Source organism: Pleurodeles waltl, chromosome 10, assembly GCF_031143425.1.
Source record: "Pleurodeles waltl isolate 20211129_DDA chromosome 10, aPleWal1.hap1.20221129, whole genome shotgun sequence".
In the NCBI taxonomy this organism is placed as follows: Eukaryota; Metazoa; Chordata; class Amphibia; order Caudata; family Salamandridae; genus Pleurodeles; species Pleurodeles waltl.
The window spans coordinates 10,760,154-10,778,514 of record NC_090449.1 but is presented as its reverse complement, the minus strand read 5'-3'; the positions used below and the strand labels follow the sequence as shown (position 1 = coordinate 10,778,514).

General features: G+C 48.4%; 1 protein-coding gene across 2 annotated transcripts in view; it reads left to right on the top strand.

Moving 5' to 3' along the window:
- The window catches only part of LOC138260890 (uncharacterized), a 97,990-nt gene that overhangs the window by 43,152 nt on the left and 36,477 nt on the right, over positions 1–18,361 (top strand). The window contains exons 1-2 of one of the 2 annotated variants that reach the window (XM_069209364.1): positions 8,638–8,721; positions 17,440–17,731. In XM_069209364.1, the coding sequence (XP_069065465.1) occupies positions 17,490–17,731 (242 nt within the window). In that variant the 5' untranslated portion in view covers positions 8,638–8,721; positions 17,440–17,489. Of the gene's footprint in view, positions 1–8,637; positions 8,722–17,439; positions 17,732–18,361 lie in introns of those variants that run through there. The other variant, XM_069209363.1, reaches the window with a different exon arrangement.

Sequence of the window (18,361 nt, the reverse complement as noted above, 5' to 3'; positions counted from 1 at the left end):
TAGTCCCCCACACCAGGAACAACCCTGCTACCTAGAAATCCAGTAGTCTCAATTAGGATAATGAGAGCCCACGCAACAACATCACCTACTATGACTAACAGTGCAGTCGTAAACATCAGGAGCAGTCACTCCAGGCTCCATGCATTACTAGTCACAAAAACTACCACGATGCTTGAGGGATGAATTGGGTTTTACTGTAACGTGCCCTCCCTAGTGAGAGGATGCCCACCTCTGGCAGAGCCCATATCTGGTCATCTCTTTTCCTGGGCAGCCAGCCAGGAACTGATATCGGTCTGCAGCATGGCACCTCGTGTTCTGCTCCTTCCTTCCATTCAGTGGGTGCTCGGAGATAGTAACAGGAAAGTAGGACGCGATGGGAAAGCAGCTAGCACAGGAACGTGGTATAGCATACGTCCGGCAGGATGCAGCAGTGTTCTAACTGACCAGGGTCAAATTCCCATCAGACCTGAAAATGTTGCTTCTGAGTGAGCAAGGGTATAGACTTACAGGCCTCGAAAAATCATAAAAATGTTATTAGGCCTGCAGGTCGAGCAGCTTGAGTAACCTACTCGACCTAACTGTAATGTACTTGGCCCAGAAACGGGTCTCAAATTGTGTGATCCTAGGCAAATAGTTTACAGAGTATCCGTTTTCTTTATTCTCACATATGATTGTACCTTCAAATATGGGAGTTCCGCATTTCTGCTGTAAAAAAGTCCTTTTGTTTGATTAAATACACTAAACATTTGCTCCATGTATAAAAATCTGGCCCATATATAGGGTACACATGATCCATGCATGACTTGCCTCTTAGTTTACTAATAGCTTTGCCATCAGGACAGGAGTGTTTCTCAGTTTATGTTTAAATACTCTCTTTTAATAAATATATTACTAAAACTTGATGTGGTAGCACATTACATTTCCAAAAAAACGTCCAAAACCGTTCCCACTAACTTACAGCTTTACTGATAAAACAATATAGTTTATTAACCACAATCTGTGAAAACTGGGTTTCAGAAAACGTTTATCATTTACACATCACCAAGTAAAGTGTTCTGACTTCTTTTCTTCCTATTTCATCACACAGAAGAACAAAAAAGGGTCTTTCACAGCTACTAGAATACATTTTGAAATACTTAAAAAGTTGACTTTGTTATATAAATGTTGTGTTTTAGGAAAAACCTGACACAAAAGCCTCTCATTTCACACAGGTCAGACAGTTCACCTTACAAAATCCTGGAACTCTGCAGTCACAAGGGAATGTATTTGCATTGCAAAAAAACAAGCTGACTTTTGATCTCTGTCTCTGCACATAGAGCAAATGTGACAAGAACAAGATTTAAAGGCATCGTAACTGCTAATTCAGTTTCTGAGTCAACAGAACACCTGTTCTTCCTCCACTTCACAGAAGGGGTGGAATCTAAAAATAGCTCGACCTCATGAAATAAAACTTTCAGCCCTGGACTTGAAGGTCTCAATATGGCTCTTCCAACAACATCCTCTTCTGCAAAGATCACCAAGTTTCTGCATCTTTCAAGAGTTAGGATGCTTCTCGCCTCGCCTGCAGTCTAAGGTTTCTTCTCACAGCTTCCCCTGTGTGTTCACCAGAGCAGCAGGTTCACCTACAGAACCCCCGAGCCTTCGGCCTCGAGAGCATCCCCGGGCTCAGCCTTCACCTGGGGACGGAGGGAGCCTTCAAGCCCGGCTGAGGGGCCTGTGCCTTCAGAGGCAGCTACAAGACCAGATGACTCCACGTCACCAGCACACAACTCCTCCAGTCCTGGAGTTTCCCACTGCACACATTTTCAGTGCCACGGTGCAGCGGGACTACGAGTCCCAGAATGCACTGGTGTGGAAACCAGCATCGTACAGTTAGAGAGGTGTCCGCCTGACATGGAGTCCTAAGGCAAACCTACAGGAAGGCCACTAGGCCGAATTAGGAGACATTACTCGCTTCAGCGCCTCTTCGGGGGTAGTGAGCGCTATATTAATGTCAGTTCTGTGCCATCGTCACCCAGTATAGAAGAGAAACGCCTACAAAAGGCACAAAGTGTGAAAAGGGTCAATAAACTACAAAAAAACTACAAATAGGTACAAACAGTGCCAGCATGATGGAATGAAGGCATGTAAACTAATCTCGAAAATCTGCAGATTTCCTGGCAAATGTTATTTATTTTGCGGTTTCATGGAAGCCCACAACCCCAAGATGTTCTGATTTCCGACACAACAACGTGTTTGTTCTCTGCACAAAGCTCCAGGGCGAAGGCGCCGCGTTTCGACCTCGCATGAGGACTGGGGGTGGGAGGAGGACGAGCTCCGAGCTGGGGGCCTGAAAAACAAACAAACAAGCCTTGGAGGGGACGGCCCCCTCGGCGGGGGGAGCACCTGTACACACAGGCCATAGTGGTGCATTCATCCACACAGGAAACCTTCCAAGACTACACTGCTGTGGGCCTCATTGTTAACCCCTAACCCTGCTTACGAAACGCCCAGATGTACTTGGAGGCCACAAGCTCTTATGGAAGGCCAGTGTCTTTGAAAGGCTGGGAGGGTTGGGGAAAAGTCAGGCAAATGCAAGGACATCTTAAGGATTTCGGGGGCCCTTGGCCAATCCTATTTTGGGGGCCCCTGCTCAGAACACTTTTGAAGATGTGATCCAATTCCAGCTCTTGTGCGCCCTCTCGCCATCTCACTGAAAGTGCAGAGGCACACTCCTGCAGGCCTTAAATGTGTTTATATCTAGTATTCAGGGATGGAGATGTTTGTTTTCAGTATTATAAGGCAACAGTACCTCACTGACCTGAATGCAAATAAGCTCTACCACTCTCATTTCTCACATGTGAGCTCCTGTTTTGATCTAAAAAGAAACTTTTTTATGGATCTTGCTTGAAACCAACACATTTCTCTGCAAAATGTCTGTAATTTACTCTCATATATCACCCACACTAAAAATAAATGAAAGGAAAACATATTAAACGATCCGTTTATGAATTAATCAAGTTGTTGAGGTCAAGACTCTCTGCAGAACAGCGCTGGCTCTATCAGGCCCCCCCCTGAAAAGCTGGGACCCGGGGCCAGAGCCCACTTTGCTATGGCATTGAACCGTCTCTGTGCAAATATCAGACTTGTAGCCCCAGGCCTCCGAGAAGGCACAAGGCCTGGGGATGAGTCGGGCCCTGAGGCAGAATAAGGCATATGGGCGTCCTCTGAGAATCAAGCAGGGCTGGGACTGAGTCAGTAACATGCCAGGAATATGCCTGAGGTAGAGCTGCTTCCTGTTTCAGGTGAAAATACCAGCCATGTCCTGAAAGTGCTCACCTGATGCAACCCTGTGTGTCTCTGAAAGGTGGGCATGGCAAGGATCACATTCACCAACATATCCGGCAAACACCTTATGTGCCGCTGCCCTCTCCGACCATAACCACAGCCTTTCACCAGCCAAGGGCTGCTGGGAAACTCTCTCCCCCGAGGCCCACTGTGGTGCTCAAGTGGGCTGGGTCTGCGACCCCAGAGCAGGTTCTAGGATTTTTGGAGCCCCGGGAAGAAAGGGAACTTGTGAGGCCCATCTAATCTGCATACAATATGACCTCACAGGAAGTACCATCAATGACTACTTATCCTCTGGTATCATTGAAATGACTTTGAAGAAACAACTTTCCTGGTGCGAATATCAGTAAAATAATAAAAACACACAGTAACCCTAACAAAATAAGCAGATATATGCTAAAGCTCTACTGAGTGGAACTTCAATATACTAGTCACTCTAGGTGGAACCGTCTGGGGCCAGGCCACACTAAAACTTATATCGTTACTCCAGTGTTAACAACTGTGTTCCAGATTAGAGCATTATTATGCATGTATGTGGGTGGTGTTTGTATACCACTTATCTATCTGAAAGGCAGCAGAGAACTGAACATTGTCAAACACAAGTACACAGTCAACACTCAACACACATATGGAAGGGGAGCTGGCTTTTGGAGGGTTGCTGCCGCAGGATGTAATGTTCTAAAAGAGAGCTGTGTTGGGGTCTTTCAGGTGGCTATGGGGATATCGCTCCCAATCCTCACAGCACAGATAGCGAAGGCCTTTAGCCTTGTTTTTTCTTTTTGCACTTTTAATCTCCGTCTCAAGGAGTGCTGGGTGCAGGTGTGTGCCAAGAAGCAGAGATGGTGAGCTTTGCATCTAAGTATGCGCCAGTCAATATAGCTTTGTAGATGGTGCAGCTCGTTTTGAGGCTGGAGCGGGCTGGCAAGGGGCCTATGGAGCTCCATCGGGGTGATGTGGTCCTTTTCTTCAGGTGGTTCCAATGAGGCATGCTGTGGATACTAGGTTGTCCTTAGGAGTGGCTAGAGTTAGCTCACTAGGGGCCAGCTGTACCAAAGGCGTTTACCCATTCTGTGCCTATAGGAAAATGTGTTCATACGTATGGCCCTAGAGGTCTTAGAAAGCATTCTTCACTTCACTGAGGAGGCCAAACAAGTCTGTGAAAACTCTGGGTTCCTTGCGTTTCTGTTGAAAGGGGACATGATATTACATAGCTGCTTTGTTCTGATCTAATCAAGACCAACATTGATTTGCATAAGGTTGGTCCCCCAGTGAATGGAATCCTACCGTTGTGGAATCCCTTTTAAAAAAACAAACCCTTGACTCACAAGATCTCAACACCTTTTAGCCAATCTCTGTCCATATCATTCCCTGACAGACTTTTGGAAAAACTGTTTGTTTAAACAGCGTTCGCAATTTGTCAAAGACAGTAATCTTTTGGATGACGCCCAAGCCAGATTCCAGGGAGGACACAATACAGGACAGGGTATCCAATTGGTTTTGCATGACCTTTGATCTCTGGTCAACAATTGTGTTGTAGGGAAATTGATACTTTTAGAGCTGTCAGTAGCCTTCAATACCATAGATCATTCCATCCCAGGAAAACATCTAGGGCTAGATGTACAAAGATTAGCAATACCAATTTCCTAACTGAGATTTTTTGTAAATCTCAATTAGGAAAGTGCTGTGTCTAATGTATGAAATTTATTGAGTTTCATTTAGAGATTAGTAGTGGGTCACAAATAGATCTACCGCATGAATATTAAAGAGGTAAGTCGCAATTTGTGAGCCCCAACAATTCCCTGCCATCACAGGTCATCAGACCACTATGTCTGTGAGTGCTTTTAAATAAAGCAATTTGTTTTAAAACGCAGCCTGTTTTCTTTAAAGGAAAGTGGTATGTATTTAAAAAGACAAAATAAAAAGTTTACGTTTAATTTTTTAAGAGCAGGCAGTGAGTGGTCCCTTGGACCACTGCCTGCTCTTAAAAACATATATTTTCAACCCTTCTTAAAGAGGAAAGGATTCCTTTGGGATCACTTCGATTTTGCCAATGGGTTACCACCAACATTGAGTTGTCGGGACGCCATAGACATTCCCCTTTCAAATACTGATTTGTAAACCCAAATTGCAATATGGGAACAGGTTAGGGGTTTGTACATTTGGAAATGCCTTTTTACGTACACAAACAGAAACGGCTTTGTACCTCTAGCTCTTAGACCTCAAGACATGACAGGATCTCACTGTTCCTAATGACCCTGCACTGGGCACCCACTGCCTCAAGAGTTACCTTCAGAGCCCTTATAATTGCACATAAAATCTTACATCATCATTGTTATACCTTCCTAACCTTTAAAGGTTTACTTTATCAATCAAGTAAAACCTTATATTCCACTAACACGTTCTTAATAACAGTGCAATAAGTAGAATGGGTCTGTAAGGGAAAGGATCCTTCTTTACAGCTGCCAAACCGTGGAGCTCTCTTCTAGCTGCCACTCACTCAGAACTTGTTTTACTCAAATTTAGGAAAGCTGTAAACCCTACACGTTGTCACAAAAACGTCTCTCTCTTTTTGGGCTTGTTGTGTGACTCACTTTAGAATCAAGAAGCTTAGCGTGTTTTCTATAAATAAAGATAGCAAAATATAAGTGTAATGTCCTCCTCCCGACCTGGAGCATGTAAATTAACACGCCACATGCAGAGCTCTGTAACAGACATCTTATGCTTCAACATAGTAGTACATAATACTGGCCTAGAGTCCACCCCGGATCGCAAGGGCCCTAGTGGGCATGATAGCAAAGACACTACAATAAGCTCTGTTTTCTCTCCAGACCTGGGTACAACTAAAGTGAAAACACAAAGGTACAACCAGCGTCCATGCAGGCAAAGTAGAACAAGAAGTGGGAATCTGAAACAGTGGATATTTCACAGTTTAACAATCGCAAAGAGCTCAACGCGGTAGCATGGCTGGTTCAATACATTATATATTTGAAAACTTATGTCCTTTTAAGTAAAATCTTGTGCATTGTCTTTTAGCATTACACAAATGACTGCCACTGCACTTTCAGCACTATTGAAAGCCATGCCTGTGACAGGAGTCTCAACCCCCAGAACTTGAAGCCAAGTTCCAAAAATTCATGCAAAGCATTTCACTAAATTGTGTATCTCTGACCGTGCCAGGGCCCTATGTGAGACTTAGGAGGTTTGGATTCCTTTTAGGCATTTTATTCTGGTTTGTCTTCCTTCCCCCTTGTGAGGGTTCGTGAACAGCAGGAGCCCACATTTGTGACAGGAACCATGCTAATGATCAGTCCAGAGGAATATTCACTTGTGCACGCCCAATAGTGCATTCTCTGAAAAAAGGGCCACTCCATGCCCACTGTCTATTCTGCTACAGTTCAAAGCTGTTCAAGGTGCACTTGAAGGGTAGAACCTCTGCCCCCAGACCTCAGTGTATGACTTGTACACACAGAAAACCACTCTCCTACATACCAACACACCCAGTTCAGATGGGAGACTCCTGATTTTCAGCCATGCCAAGTTACCCAGGTGCATGCGTGATGGACTGCTCAAGTCCAGGTTTCTTCTTTGAGTTCTGGGACTTGTACTCCTGGTTACTCCATCATAAAGCAGGACTATAAGTCCCAGAATTCAAAGTAAAAAACCTAGACTGGAGGAACACACTACGCATGGGCCTGGGAGACTTGGGAGCTATGGATTTTTGAAGCTAAAAATGGCTTTATTTTGGCAGGCTCCTACCTCACACTGCCTCTGTTTCAATAGAAGGCAATCGAGGAAATACATTCTCCTTATTTTTCTTTTAAGGTCTCCCACTTTCCTTTTAAATTTTAGCCCATATTTACTCTGCACATCTAGGGCCATGGAGAGGTGCAGTATCCACAGGCCCCGTCTCAGTTGCTGCAGGGGGAGGAAAGCTAAAGACTAGACTGTTTTTATCCAACCTCATGACATAAGTGGCTGGCAAACCCAGCAACCAGGGTTAACAATGGCGCTCTAGTTTTATTAATATCAGGTCCAGAGCCTCATGACAACCTTAATTGCTATTGCGTTCCAAGCCTCTCTCCGGGGCCAGCGTCTTCTCGCCGAGAGGGGCAGGTGCGATTCAAACCTCGCTTTGGATTCACCGCCCTGCGACCCCGCCCAGGAGCAGTCATAAACGGACCAATGGTGGGCGCGTTAATGAAAGGCGAGCGCTGATTGGAGGCCTTGCTGTCACTAGAGGTGAGCGCATGCGCGCAGGCGGCCGGCAGATCGCGGAAGAGAGTATATGCTCCTCGCATGACGTGGCTTAGGAGAAAGAACCATATGCGCCGCAAACTGGAACAAAAGCGCGGAGGGACACCAGTGCCCCCTTCGTTGACGGGTTCAAGAGACGCGCGCTCCCCCTCTTCCAGCAGCTCACGCTGGGGGCGGAGCGGCAACGCTGGAGCACCCCGACCCGCCTTCCTGCGCTCCCATTGGCCGTAGTACTTGTCAGGGGCGTGGTCTGGTGATGGCTTTCACCAATGGCTGTGAGGAGGCTGGTCGGGGGCGGGGTTACAGCGTGGGCGTTCCAGGGTTCAGGTGCTTTCCTGGTATAGCGCCAGCGAGCGCCTTGAAAACACATAAGCGCTGTACAGAATCGCTCAATAAACGAGATTTACACACAACTTGAAGTGAAATGTAAAATGCGGGGCCTCTGAAATCGGTTTAGCCAAAGAAGCTTAGGAGGAAACTTTCCCAGAGTCATTGGCATAAAAATGACCTGGAATACTTCACACAGCCCCCCATTCTACCCCCCCCCCCCAATTCTGTATTTTCATTCCCTTTGCAGCTGCTCATGTATTTAGCATCGCGCCCTTCTAAAGGTGACCCACCGAGAGCAAGCACTGTATTCAGTAATCACGATAACTGCTGTGTGTAACAGAAGGTCCTGTCTGTGGTTGATAAAGTTCATAACTGGGGTTCGACAAGTAAGTGTTTGATTTGCAGAAGAAATGTGACGTTAGCTTTCTGAAAAATGCCCAAAGAGCCACCAAGTACATCAGATCAGGATTACACAGATTGTACAAGTAAGGCCGTGACCGTGGGGCCAGTTTCAGTGGGCGCTTGTTAGGCCTCCCAGTGCTGCCCCCCACTGGCACGTCACATTACTGGTAATGCACCGCCCGCACTGGAATACCCCACAGAGAGTGGTATTTGGTTAACTTGTAGTCATTTCCGTCGCATTAGGAATATAATCACAGGTCTATTATTCGCAGCAAAAATGATCGATTTTCTAAAGTTGGCTCATTACTTTTGTCCTGTTTTACTAGAATCCTAATCGGTGCGAAATGGCTTGACGTGACAATCCCTGTCTCATCAACAACCCCACAGACTAGCACAAATGAAGGAACAGTAAGTGTTGTGAATGTCCTCAGCAGAAATTCAAACCCAAATGTTTGCATCAATAGGTTGGTTTCCGGGGTTCAGATGCACCCCAAAAACCATTTTATATAGTGACACCCCTGGCTATTTGTCTGAACAAGATTAATGGTCACTCCAACAACTGACACCTTAACAACATCAGTGGCAGTTTTAACAAGATGGTCCTGAAGGCAGCGGAAGAGGACCACAGATTGGGCGTGTCGCTCAAGGCTGTGCCTGGACCCCTCTGGGATAAAGTCAGACGAATAGGAGCAATATACCCAGTATGACGTCAGGGACAAAGCATGCTTGTGCTTCTCGCTCAGTGAAGGTGATGGACCAGGTTCTTGAGCAGATTTCTTTCTCCTCCCCTGCACACCTGGACTCGGTGTCTCGGTCCATCGAGCTATCCTCGTGAGGTCCTTCCAGTCACCTGGGTCATATGCAGGTCTTCCAGGAATCAGGTCACTCCACCATGGAAGGCTCAGTCCAGCCTTGTAGTTGCTCGGTTCTACCTTCTCTTCCCAGGTCACAGCAGCAAGGTCACTGTAGGCTTTCCCCAGCCTCATCTGGAAGAAGGACCCAACTCCTCTCTACCACACCGGTGGGCAAACCACTGTCAAGACTGTGGTGGGTCCCCAGGACTGGCTGAAGGATCCAGTACTTCTACTCTGCTGGGGTCCAGGTGGGATGCCAGAGGGTCTGCCACGCTCAAGGGTTTCCGGGCATCTCCTATCCTGGAGTGGCATTCGTTGTCTCGTGACAGATTTCACAGCGCTATCTGCCCGGTGTCCACAGTTGGGTGAATTCCCACTGGTTCAGGGTGTGTATCTGCCGCCTCCTGTAGGTTAGGTCTGTACTCGTTGGCAGTGTCTATGGCAACAACACACGAAATGGGTGACTTTCACTTGCACATGGAGGATCTACCCTTGCACAAAGGGAACGCGTCGTGGACCAGGTTTGTGCAATGGAGAGGGTGCAGTGATATAATTGTCATCACTGGCTCAACACAAAGGTCTGGCCGTTATGTGCAGCAGATGCTTGGGATCCAAAGGACCCCTGCAGTCTCCATTCATTTGTAAACCACACACTCAATGCCAGACACTCAGCAGGCGCCCTTCAGTGATGCCCTCGACAACAGACTTTACTTAGGGGAAATGGATGGGCCCTTCACTTGGGAAAGCAGGCAGGCAGCTCCTTGCTGGTTGGAGTACAAAGTCCTTTGCCCCTGCCCCACAGTCCCCCTGCCATCACACATTGCATGGAGTAACATGTTGGTAGCTACTTAGAGTAGGTGTCCCCCCTGAAATCAGCCCACATTTAATATTGAGCAAAAGCAAGTCTCGTGATGGTGAACCTCACAGGGGAAAGAAACACCGGTTTGTCCAGAAAAACATGCAGGGGTCAGAGCAGTGAATAGTTTTTGAATGCTATCCAGAGGGCTTTCATTCCAGCAGGAGTGTGATGAGATTACCGCTATCCAGAGGGCTTTCATTCCAGCAGGAGCGTGGTGAGATTACCGCTATCCAGAGGGTTTTCATTCCAGCAGGAGCGTGATGAGATTACCGCTATCCAGAGGGCTTTCATTCCAGCAGGAGCGTGGTGAGATTACCGCTATCCAGAGGGCTTTCATTCCAGCAGGAGCGTGGTGATGATTACCGCTATCCAGAGGGCTTTCATTCCAGCAGGAGCGTGGTGATGATTACCGCTATCCAGAGGGCTTTCATTCCAGCAGGAGCGTGGTGAGATTACCGCTATCCAGAGGGCTTTCATTCCAGCAGGAGCGTGGTGATGATTACCGCTATCCAGAGGGCTTTCATTCCAGCAGGAGCGTGGTGAGATTACCGCTATCCAGAGGGCTTTCATTCCAGCAGGAGCGTGGTGAGATTACCCCTATCCAGAGGGCTTTCATTCCAGCAGGAGTGTGGTGAGATTACCGCTATCCAGCCTCACAGAACGAGCCTGCTCTGGCCACAAACGCTCCATGGGGAGAGGATGCCCTTGTCTTTGGAGTGTCTCGGAGACTAGACGTGCTTTGTGTAAGATTGCACAATCAGTGCAATCTCGACGGACCGAAAGGACACACACACACACACACACACACACACACACAGCCTGGTTGGGGTCTCAAGGGGAACTGCGTCAGCGCAGCCCCAACTTTATTATCACACCTCGGTTCCGCCCTACGTCCGGACGTGCGGAACCTGGTCACAACAAAAGGAGAGCCCGGGTGGCTCTCTACATCCCTCCCATGTTTTACTTCACACAGAACGGAAACAAAAGAATGCAAGAAAACTAGAAACACAAAAATGAAACAGAACGGATTAGTCACAGAACAGATGCAAAGAACCAAAGTCTCAGGAGCAGCACCTTTCAGGGATCCAGGGTAGACACAAAGTCTCGAAACTGACTGTTCGGCACCGGATTGGGGCGTAGATGATAGTGTCCACCCCGGGGAAGTGACTCAACCAGAGAGTGTTGTACACTGGGCATCGCTACCTGAGCCCCCTCGGCCTGCACCTCCTCAGCCGGTGACTCAAGCAACAAGTCATCACTCTCTGCCTCCTCCTCGGATGTGATCGCAACCCCTGTCTTTCTAAAGTGTGATACATTCCTGGTTACCCTCTGCCGGCCTCGAGCAGCTGTTATCATGGTACCCCGGACACTGACAACCTGCCACAGTTCCAAACTCAAATGGAGTTTGGAATTTCCCACCTGGCCGGCGATTCTTCACTACAACCATATCTCCTTCCTGCAAACCCCTGTATCGACCTCGTCTCCGTTCAGTGGCTTTCCGATTAGTGCGTTCCCTGCGCTGCTGAGTGGCTTCAACATCCAGCTCTGGTGGTGTCCACTGAGGACCAGACGGGATGTAATCCTGCAGCGGAACTTTAAACATCCTGGCAGCCGGGGCACACCCTGTAGTGCTATGAGGGGTTTGGCGATAAGCACTCAAGAAATCTTGTAGACATTTCTCACTGTCTTCTCTTTGATCAACTCCTATTCTGGGGGCACGGTTTAGAGTTCGCATAAACCTTTCTACATCCCCATTAGCCTGTGGCCAATAGGGCATGACCCTGCGATGACGTATATAGCTAAACTATCAAGATAAGATAGAAACTCCTGTCCTTGGAAAGGCGGGCCATTGTCTGTCCTAACTTCATCTGGAAGGCCAAACATGGCAACAAATTTCTGAAGCACCGGCCTCACATTCTCAAAGGCCGTGGAAGATACGATGTCAACAACGGGAAACTTGGTGCAAGACTCATTGAGGACAACAGACAGCCGCCCATCCGGAAAGCTCCCAAAGTCAATGTTCACTTTTGTCCATGGCTTCACACTAGCTGGCTCAGTGACCACGGGACAGCAGGGTGGCTCCCCTGAGGTGATTACACAGGAATGGCATTTTCCCACCAATTCGTCCACTTGGCTGTCCATGCCAAGGAACCACACCTTGGCCCGCAATCTTGCTTTAGTCTTCGCAGCGCCTTGATGGCCTTGATGTGCTAACTCCACTACTTTGGCCCATAAACTCTGAGGCAGCACAATTCTCCTTCCTCGCAGGATCAGTCCTTGTCCATCTGTGGACAATTCAACTCGCACCCTCCACATTCCTTGCATTGCTGCTTTACATTCATGATTAGACACGTTAGTCTTTTCCAGGAAAAGCTTCCATTTCCTGTGATCAAGTGCTTCTTTGACCTGGGTGGGCGTTGAATACCCCTTTGTGGCGTCCACAATGTCTCCTACACTCAGGGCATTAGGGCATGCCACCTTCACCACCATGTTGACAAATATTTCTGTGTTCTCTTCATCTTTCTCGAGAGTCATCGGGCATGGTTAGCGACGGGTGACAAGACAAATGATCTGCCGGGTTGTTCACTTCCGGGCGGTAGATGACAGTAAACCAGTACAGTTGCAGCAGAACAGTCCATCGCTCTATCTGCGGGGGTGCCAGGCGAGGACAACCTGCAAACAGTGCAACTAAAGGCTTGTGATCGGTCACTACCTGAAATTCTTGGCAATAGAGATACAGGTGAAAATGCTTGCATGCCCACCGAATCGCCAAAGCCTCTCGTTCTATTTGGGCGTATCGTGTTTCAACCGATGACAACGCTCTACTGGCATACGCAACCGGAACCCATTCCTACGGGTTCAGCTTCTGGAGAAGAACAGCACCCAACCCCACCGGACTTGCATCTACCACCACCTCCGTTCGTCGGCGAGGGTTAAGATATGCCATCGTTGACTTGTCCAGTAAAGGCGTCTTGATGTCGGCAAACGCCTTGTCTGCCATCGGGCTCCACTCCCACCGATGCCCTGTTTTCGTGAGCTGCCTGAGAGGTTCTGCCATGGTTGCCAGCTGTGGGATAAACCTTCCACAATAGGTTGCCATACCCAGGAAGCTTCTAACTTCTGTGGTGTTCTTCGGAACTGGGGCTTGACGAAAAGCATCCGCTTTTCGAGGGTCCACCTGTAGACCATCCTTTGAAAACACATCGCCAAAAAAATCTACTGACGTGTGATAAAACACACACTTTTTCTTGTGGCGTGTCAGTCCAGCCTCTGATAACCTCTGCAGTGTAGCCCTTAGGTGTCGATGGTGTTCTTCTCGGGTTTTGGAATAGATGAGAATATCGTCACTCAAATTGATTACCCCCTGCAGTCCTGACAGCTTCTCCCTAATCACATTTTGGAACACTTCAGCGGCCGAGGATACCCCAAAGCTTCGCCTCTTGTATCGCCTAAGTCCCACATGCGTTGAAAAAGTAGTGATGCTTCTGCTGTCAGGCTACAGCTGATGATACCCAGCATTGAGATCTAATTTCGAGAACCACTGGGCACCATTCAGATCTGCTATATCATCCATTGTAGGCATTTATGTGCCGCTCTCTTTTGATAGCTTTATTGGGTAAACGCATATCGACGCACAAACGGATAGCGCCAGGTTGCTTAGGCTTCGGCACTATTACCAGCGGTGACACCCACAGTGTGGGCCCATCTACCTTCTCAATCACTCCCTGATCTTCCAGCAACTGTAGTTCCTTCTCCACTGCTGGTTGTAGGTGAAATGGAACGCATCTGTGTCTGAGGGCCCCGGGCGTAACTCTATTATCTATGTGTAGCTTGACCCTTTTACCTTTGAGCCGTCCCAGGCCTTCAAAGAGCTGCGGAAACTCGTTAACTAAACGTTCAGCGTGGGAGTCATACACTTGTCTAGCAAAGAATACCCATTCGAGCTCTTCCGCAGTATGACAGCGTACCTCAATCTCCAGCCACCACGTAGAATCTTCCCAGCATTGATGCTTGCCCGCTGGACACCGACACCTCCACAGTGCCCCTCAGGGGCAGTGGTTTCCTGCCCCCATAGTTGTAAATTCGAGTGGTAGTTGGGGGTAAGCGATGGTGTTGGGATCAGCTGCCTGAACAGAGTCTCATCCATCACATTCACTGGCGCTCCAGTATCTATGAGTACTGTTGCCGACCTGCCATTGATCTGGACATTGCTCATGGGTGGAGGTCGTTTATTTTGTTGCCTCCCCCCAGTGAACGAGATCACAAAGATGTCTTCATCTTCGTCCTCTTCAAAGACTGGGGTCTTCTGATTAGTGGTGTCACCAGAGTCATCAACTTCTTTAGTCACACTTCTGATTTTTTTTGTGTCCCTTGCCTTCTGGTTCCCTTGCCATCCTTGGCCAGACCGGCATACTTTCGCAAAGTGGTTATCTTTGCCGCATTTGATACATGTTTTCCCTTTCGCTGGGCACACCATTGATGGTTTGTGATCATATCCACAGCTTCGACAGGTGCGTGCGTTTTGTCTGCCGGAGTTGACCTTTCGTCCTGGTGGTTGACGAGTTTGGATGGCCTCTACCTGCTCTTCCTTCACCTGGACTGGACGTGTATTTGACGCAGCGGCCAGTGATTGTCCTCTTACTGCCGCCATGGCATCCGTGCGCACTGCTGATAGTTCGTATGACCTTGCCAAAACAAGGATGTCGTCAAGGGGCATGCCTTGCTGGCGTAGAATGAGTTTCCTTAGTGCGTTCGACCGGCATCCTTGAATGATTTGTGCCCTAATCTCTTCCTGTTGATTAAGGCCTACGCACAAGCTTGCTAGCTTTCTCAGCCGTGCATAGAACATATCCATTGACTCAGCATCCGTTTGCTGAGCCTGCCGAAGTTTGAAGCGTTCAAAGTCTGAGTTCAGCTGTGGGTCGAAGTGTTTGTTCAGGGATTCCACTGCTGCGTTGAAATCCGCCTTATCACCTGTGTTTGGGAGTGCATCAAACAGCTCTTGCAGTTCGTCTCCCCCCCATGAGCAACATGAGAGATCTGCGCACAGCCCCATCCGTCGCACGAGTTGCGCAAAAGTAATTTTCTAATCTGTTTAGCCACCGGCGCCATCTTGGGGATGCTGTGGCCGGATCCACCAGTTGGCTGAACGGGGGCAGCGCAGTGACTGAGGAGTGGGCACTTGCGCCTGCTTGCATGGGGAGTTGGGGGTTTTCTTGTGGTGGGGCACTCATGATGCCCCTAGGTATGTAGGCGCTTTTGGAGTTATGACTTTTTCTTTGTCTTTGTCCCTTTTTTTTTTTTATTTATTTATTTATTTATTTATTTTTTTTTAAAAAGTCTTTCTTACGGGGCTCCAGCCCCTCTGGCTCTTCAGCTGCGTTTCCCTCCAAGGGGAACACAGCCTGAGCGTTGCGTAGTGAAACAATGGGGCGCGCGCGTGTGCAAACGCGCACAACCCCACTCAGCGGTGTTGGCCTCGACGAAGGCGCGGCTCAGCAGCAGGCGTTGGAGGTATGCTGCCTCCTTTCCTTAACTGCCGCGCGCTGTTCAAGCAGCGGCAGGGCTTGTGTGGTTGACGCGCGCCGTACAGGCCGCGGCAGGGTTCCGTGGGGGAGTCAGGGCAGCGTACCTTTGAAGTTGGGCGCAGAGCACATCTCCCCCACTTAGTCGGCTTTCGCGGGCCACGCGTCCTCGTGTGTTCTTTGGGCACAGACCTATAGGTCGGTCACTGTTTCGCCTTCTCTTTTTTTTTTCTTTACTCTGTTGCTCACTCTTATTTACATGTGACGCGGGGTATCGATCCCGCTCGTTGCCATTGTAAGATTGCACAATCAGTGCAATCTCGACAGACCGAAAGGACACACACACACAGCCTGGTTGGGGTCTCAAGGGGAACTGCGTCAGCGCAGCCCCAACTTTATTATCACACCTCGGTTCCGCCCTACGTCAGGACGTGCAGAATCTGGTCACAACAAAAGGAGAGCCCGGGTGGCTCTTGCATGCAAGTGAAAACAAGCTTGTTATGGGTGCCCCCCCCCTTTCAGAAGCTCCAAGAGAACTCAAGCATGCGTGACTAATGCTAACAGGAGGCCAAAAACAAGCACGAGCAAATGCAAGCGCATGGTTTTGTAAAGTGTTGTTCTTCAGTGTGGAGCTGTGTAATTTAGAATTAGAGGATTTTCAGAGTCTTTTGGGAGGTTTTCATCTGTCACTGATCATCTCAGATACCTAGCACTTGTCTGGAAGTGGCCCGTGGACCTCCCTCAGCTCTGCAGTGCTTCTTGGTTGAATTTGATGGACCTCACCAGCATCTTGACGGCTTCCTTACCCAAGGTCACTTTCGTGGCAAACTTTAGTCTCCGGTTCAAGGCGTCCTTGACGAGACTAGCCTTGTTACTTTTATTTTATTTTCTATCAGCTTGGTCCAAGAGAACTTGGCACTGGCTCATGTTCCAGGTCCTATCCTTTACCACCAGTCACTACCTTATATGGCCTGGAAATTTCATTGCTGGCACAGTTCGAGATACTTCTGTGAGTCCGCTGTACCGACAGGACAACCTTGTCGATAGAACAAACTGGAAGTGAAAGTGGGGATGACCTGGCAGTTGGAGCCGCTCACTGGAGCCTGGCGACCTAGGCTGGAATCCTCGCCTCTACGCTCGATTCAACATTGTGTGATTCTGTGCAAATTACTAGGTCTCCCTGTGTCTAAAAATGTGTGAATTGTATTTGTGTAATCCCCACTTGATGTACACAATCTTGTAGCTCGCCACCCATCCCCCAGCGCATTGCATCTAGGTTTGCGCTCCATAAATTCCAATGCAGACCTACAAGAGGCTGGCGCACAGCTGGGCAGCCGAGCAGTCTACATTAGACTTTTGCACCTGTGTTTTCTGCTGAGCTGTAATGAACAGAAGTGTTTACTGCCTCTTTGCTCAAAAAGTGCAGGGGTTTTAGGAATTGATTCAGGTGATTACGGGCCCGGCTAGACAGCTTTAAAGAACTCTTTTGGAAATGGGTGTCTTTTGCTGTGAAGAATACTTCATGGTGAATTGCTGGAACTGGTTTAAGAATATTGTGGAGGGATTTGTGGTTTTGCGTCAGAAGGCTCTGGATTCATGCAGCCTGTCCGGAGCTGGGCAAGGGCGGGTTGGAATGAGAAGGGGTAGGCATTGAGTAGGCAATGAGGAGTTGTTCATTTCAGACCGGTCCCAAGGGAGCATTGATGGAGGGAGGTAGTCTATGGCAAGCACGGAGACCGGTCTGGAGGTTGGCTGAGGGGATTCATGGTGAGCAGTTGTGAGCTTGGGATGGAGAAGAGAATGAGGACTTGCTGGGCCCGGGTGATGGTCCTGGCTGCAGCTTTTAATCATGTGGTGCACTGTGGATCTGTTCTATCCTTCCTCACAGCTCCAGGGCTGCTGCTGTTGAACACTCATCTTTCACGGGCTCTACCACGGATGGATGTGCCATGGCTTCTTCTACTGACCTCCTGCCTGCCCATGGTCATGTCCAACCTAGAACCGGGGCGCCTGGAGGAGGGGCGGACCCAGCTGCAGAGGCTGCAGGAGTTCTCCAGGCACCCCCGTTTTGGAGACTGCTGGACCGGGGCTCTTAAGAGAGTTGACATGGGCTGCCGACAGCTGGACGAGGACGAGCAGAGTCACATCGCCCTGGCCTTCACGCACTGCCACCTGCAGAGGTAGGTCTAATCATGATGGAAGAATATGGATCGTTATCAGTACTCCTAACTGGTCCAGAAGAGCTCCTCCTTTCCCACTTCCCTTCTTGTGTAAGGTGGCTGGATAATAATGTACAATATTAAATGGTGGGACACCTCAGACCCTTATTTTTATTTACCTTCTGGGTTATTTTAGCATTTTTGCTGCCCAAACGATCTGTGTGGCTTGCTTCTGTGACATATAATTTGAACAGAGACTCTTGGAAAAGAGAATATAACACATGCCCATGACAGTATTCTTAACTTTCTGGATAACCTGATGTTAAGATACAGGCGTCTCCATCTGCTTTTACAGAATTAAGCATCTCTGACATTGAATTGGCAGACCTCTTCATGGTCTTGTACCACATCAGTTCTGGGTCACTGAGACTTTAAATCCCAAGAACTTTTTAAAGCACTTTCATCCTCTGAAACATCCTTTGTGGAAGCCTGAAAACCTCCCAAACAAAAGGCAATATCATTTACAATATATTTATTTATGCGCCTTGCAGGTGAACTACTTCTTCTGTTGTTCTCAGTACTGTGTACCGTTTTTAAGGCCTGACTCCGTAGAGTGAGGGATGGTGATAGGAAGCTGCCCCTGCTGGTGCA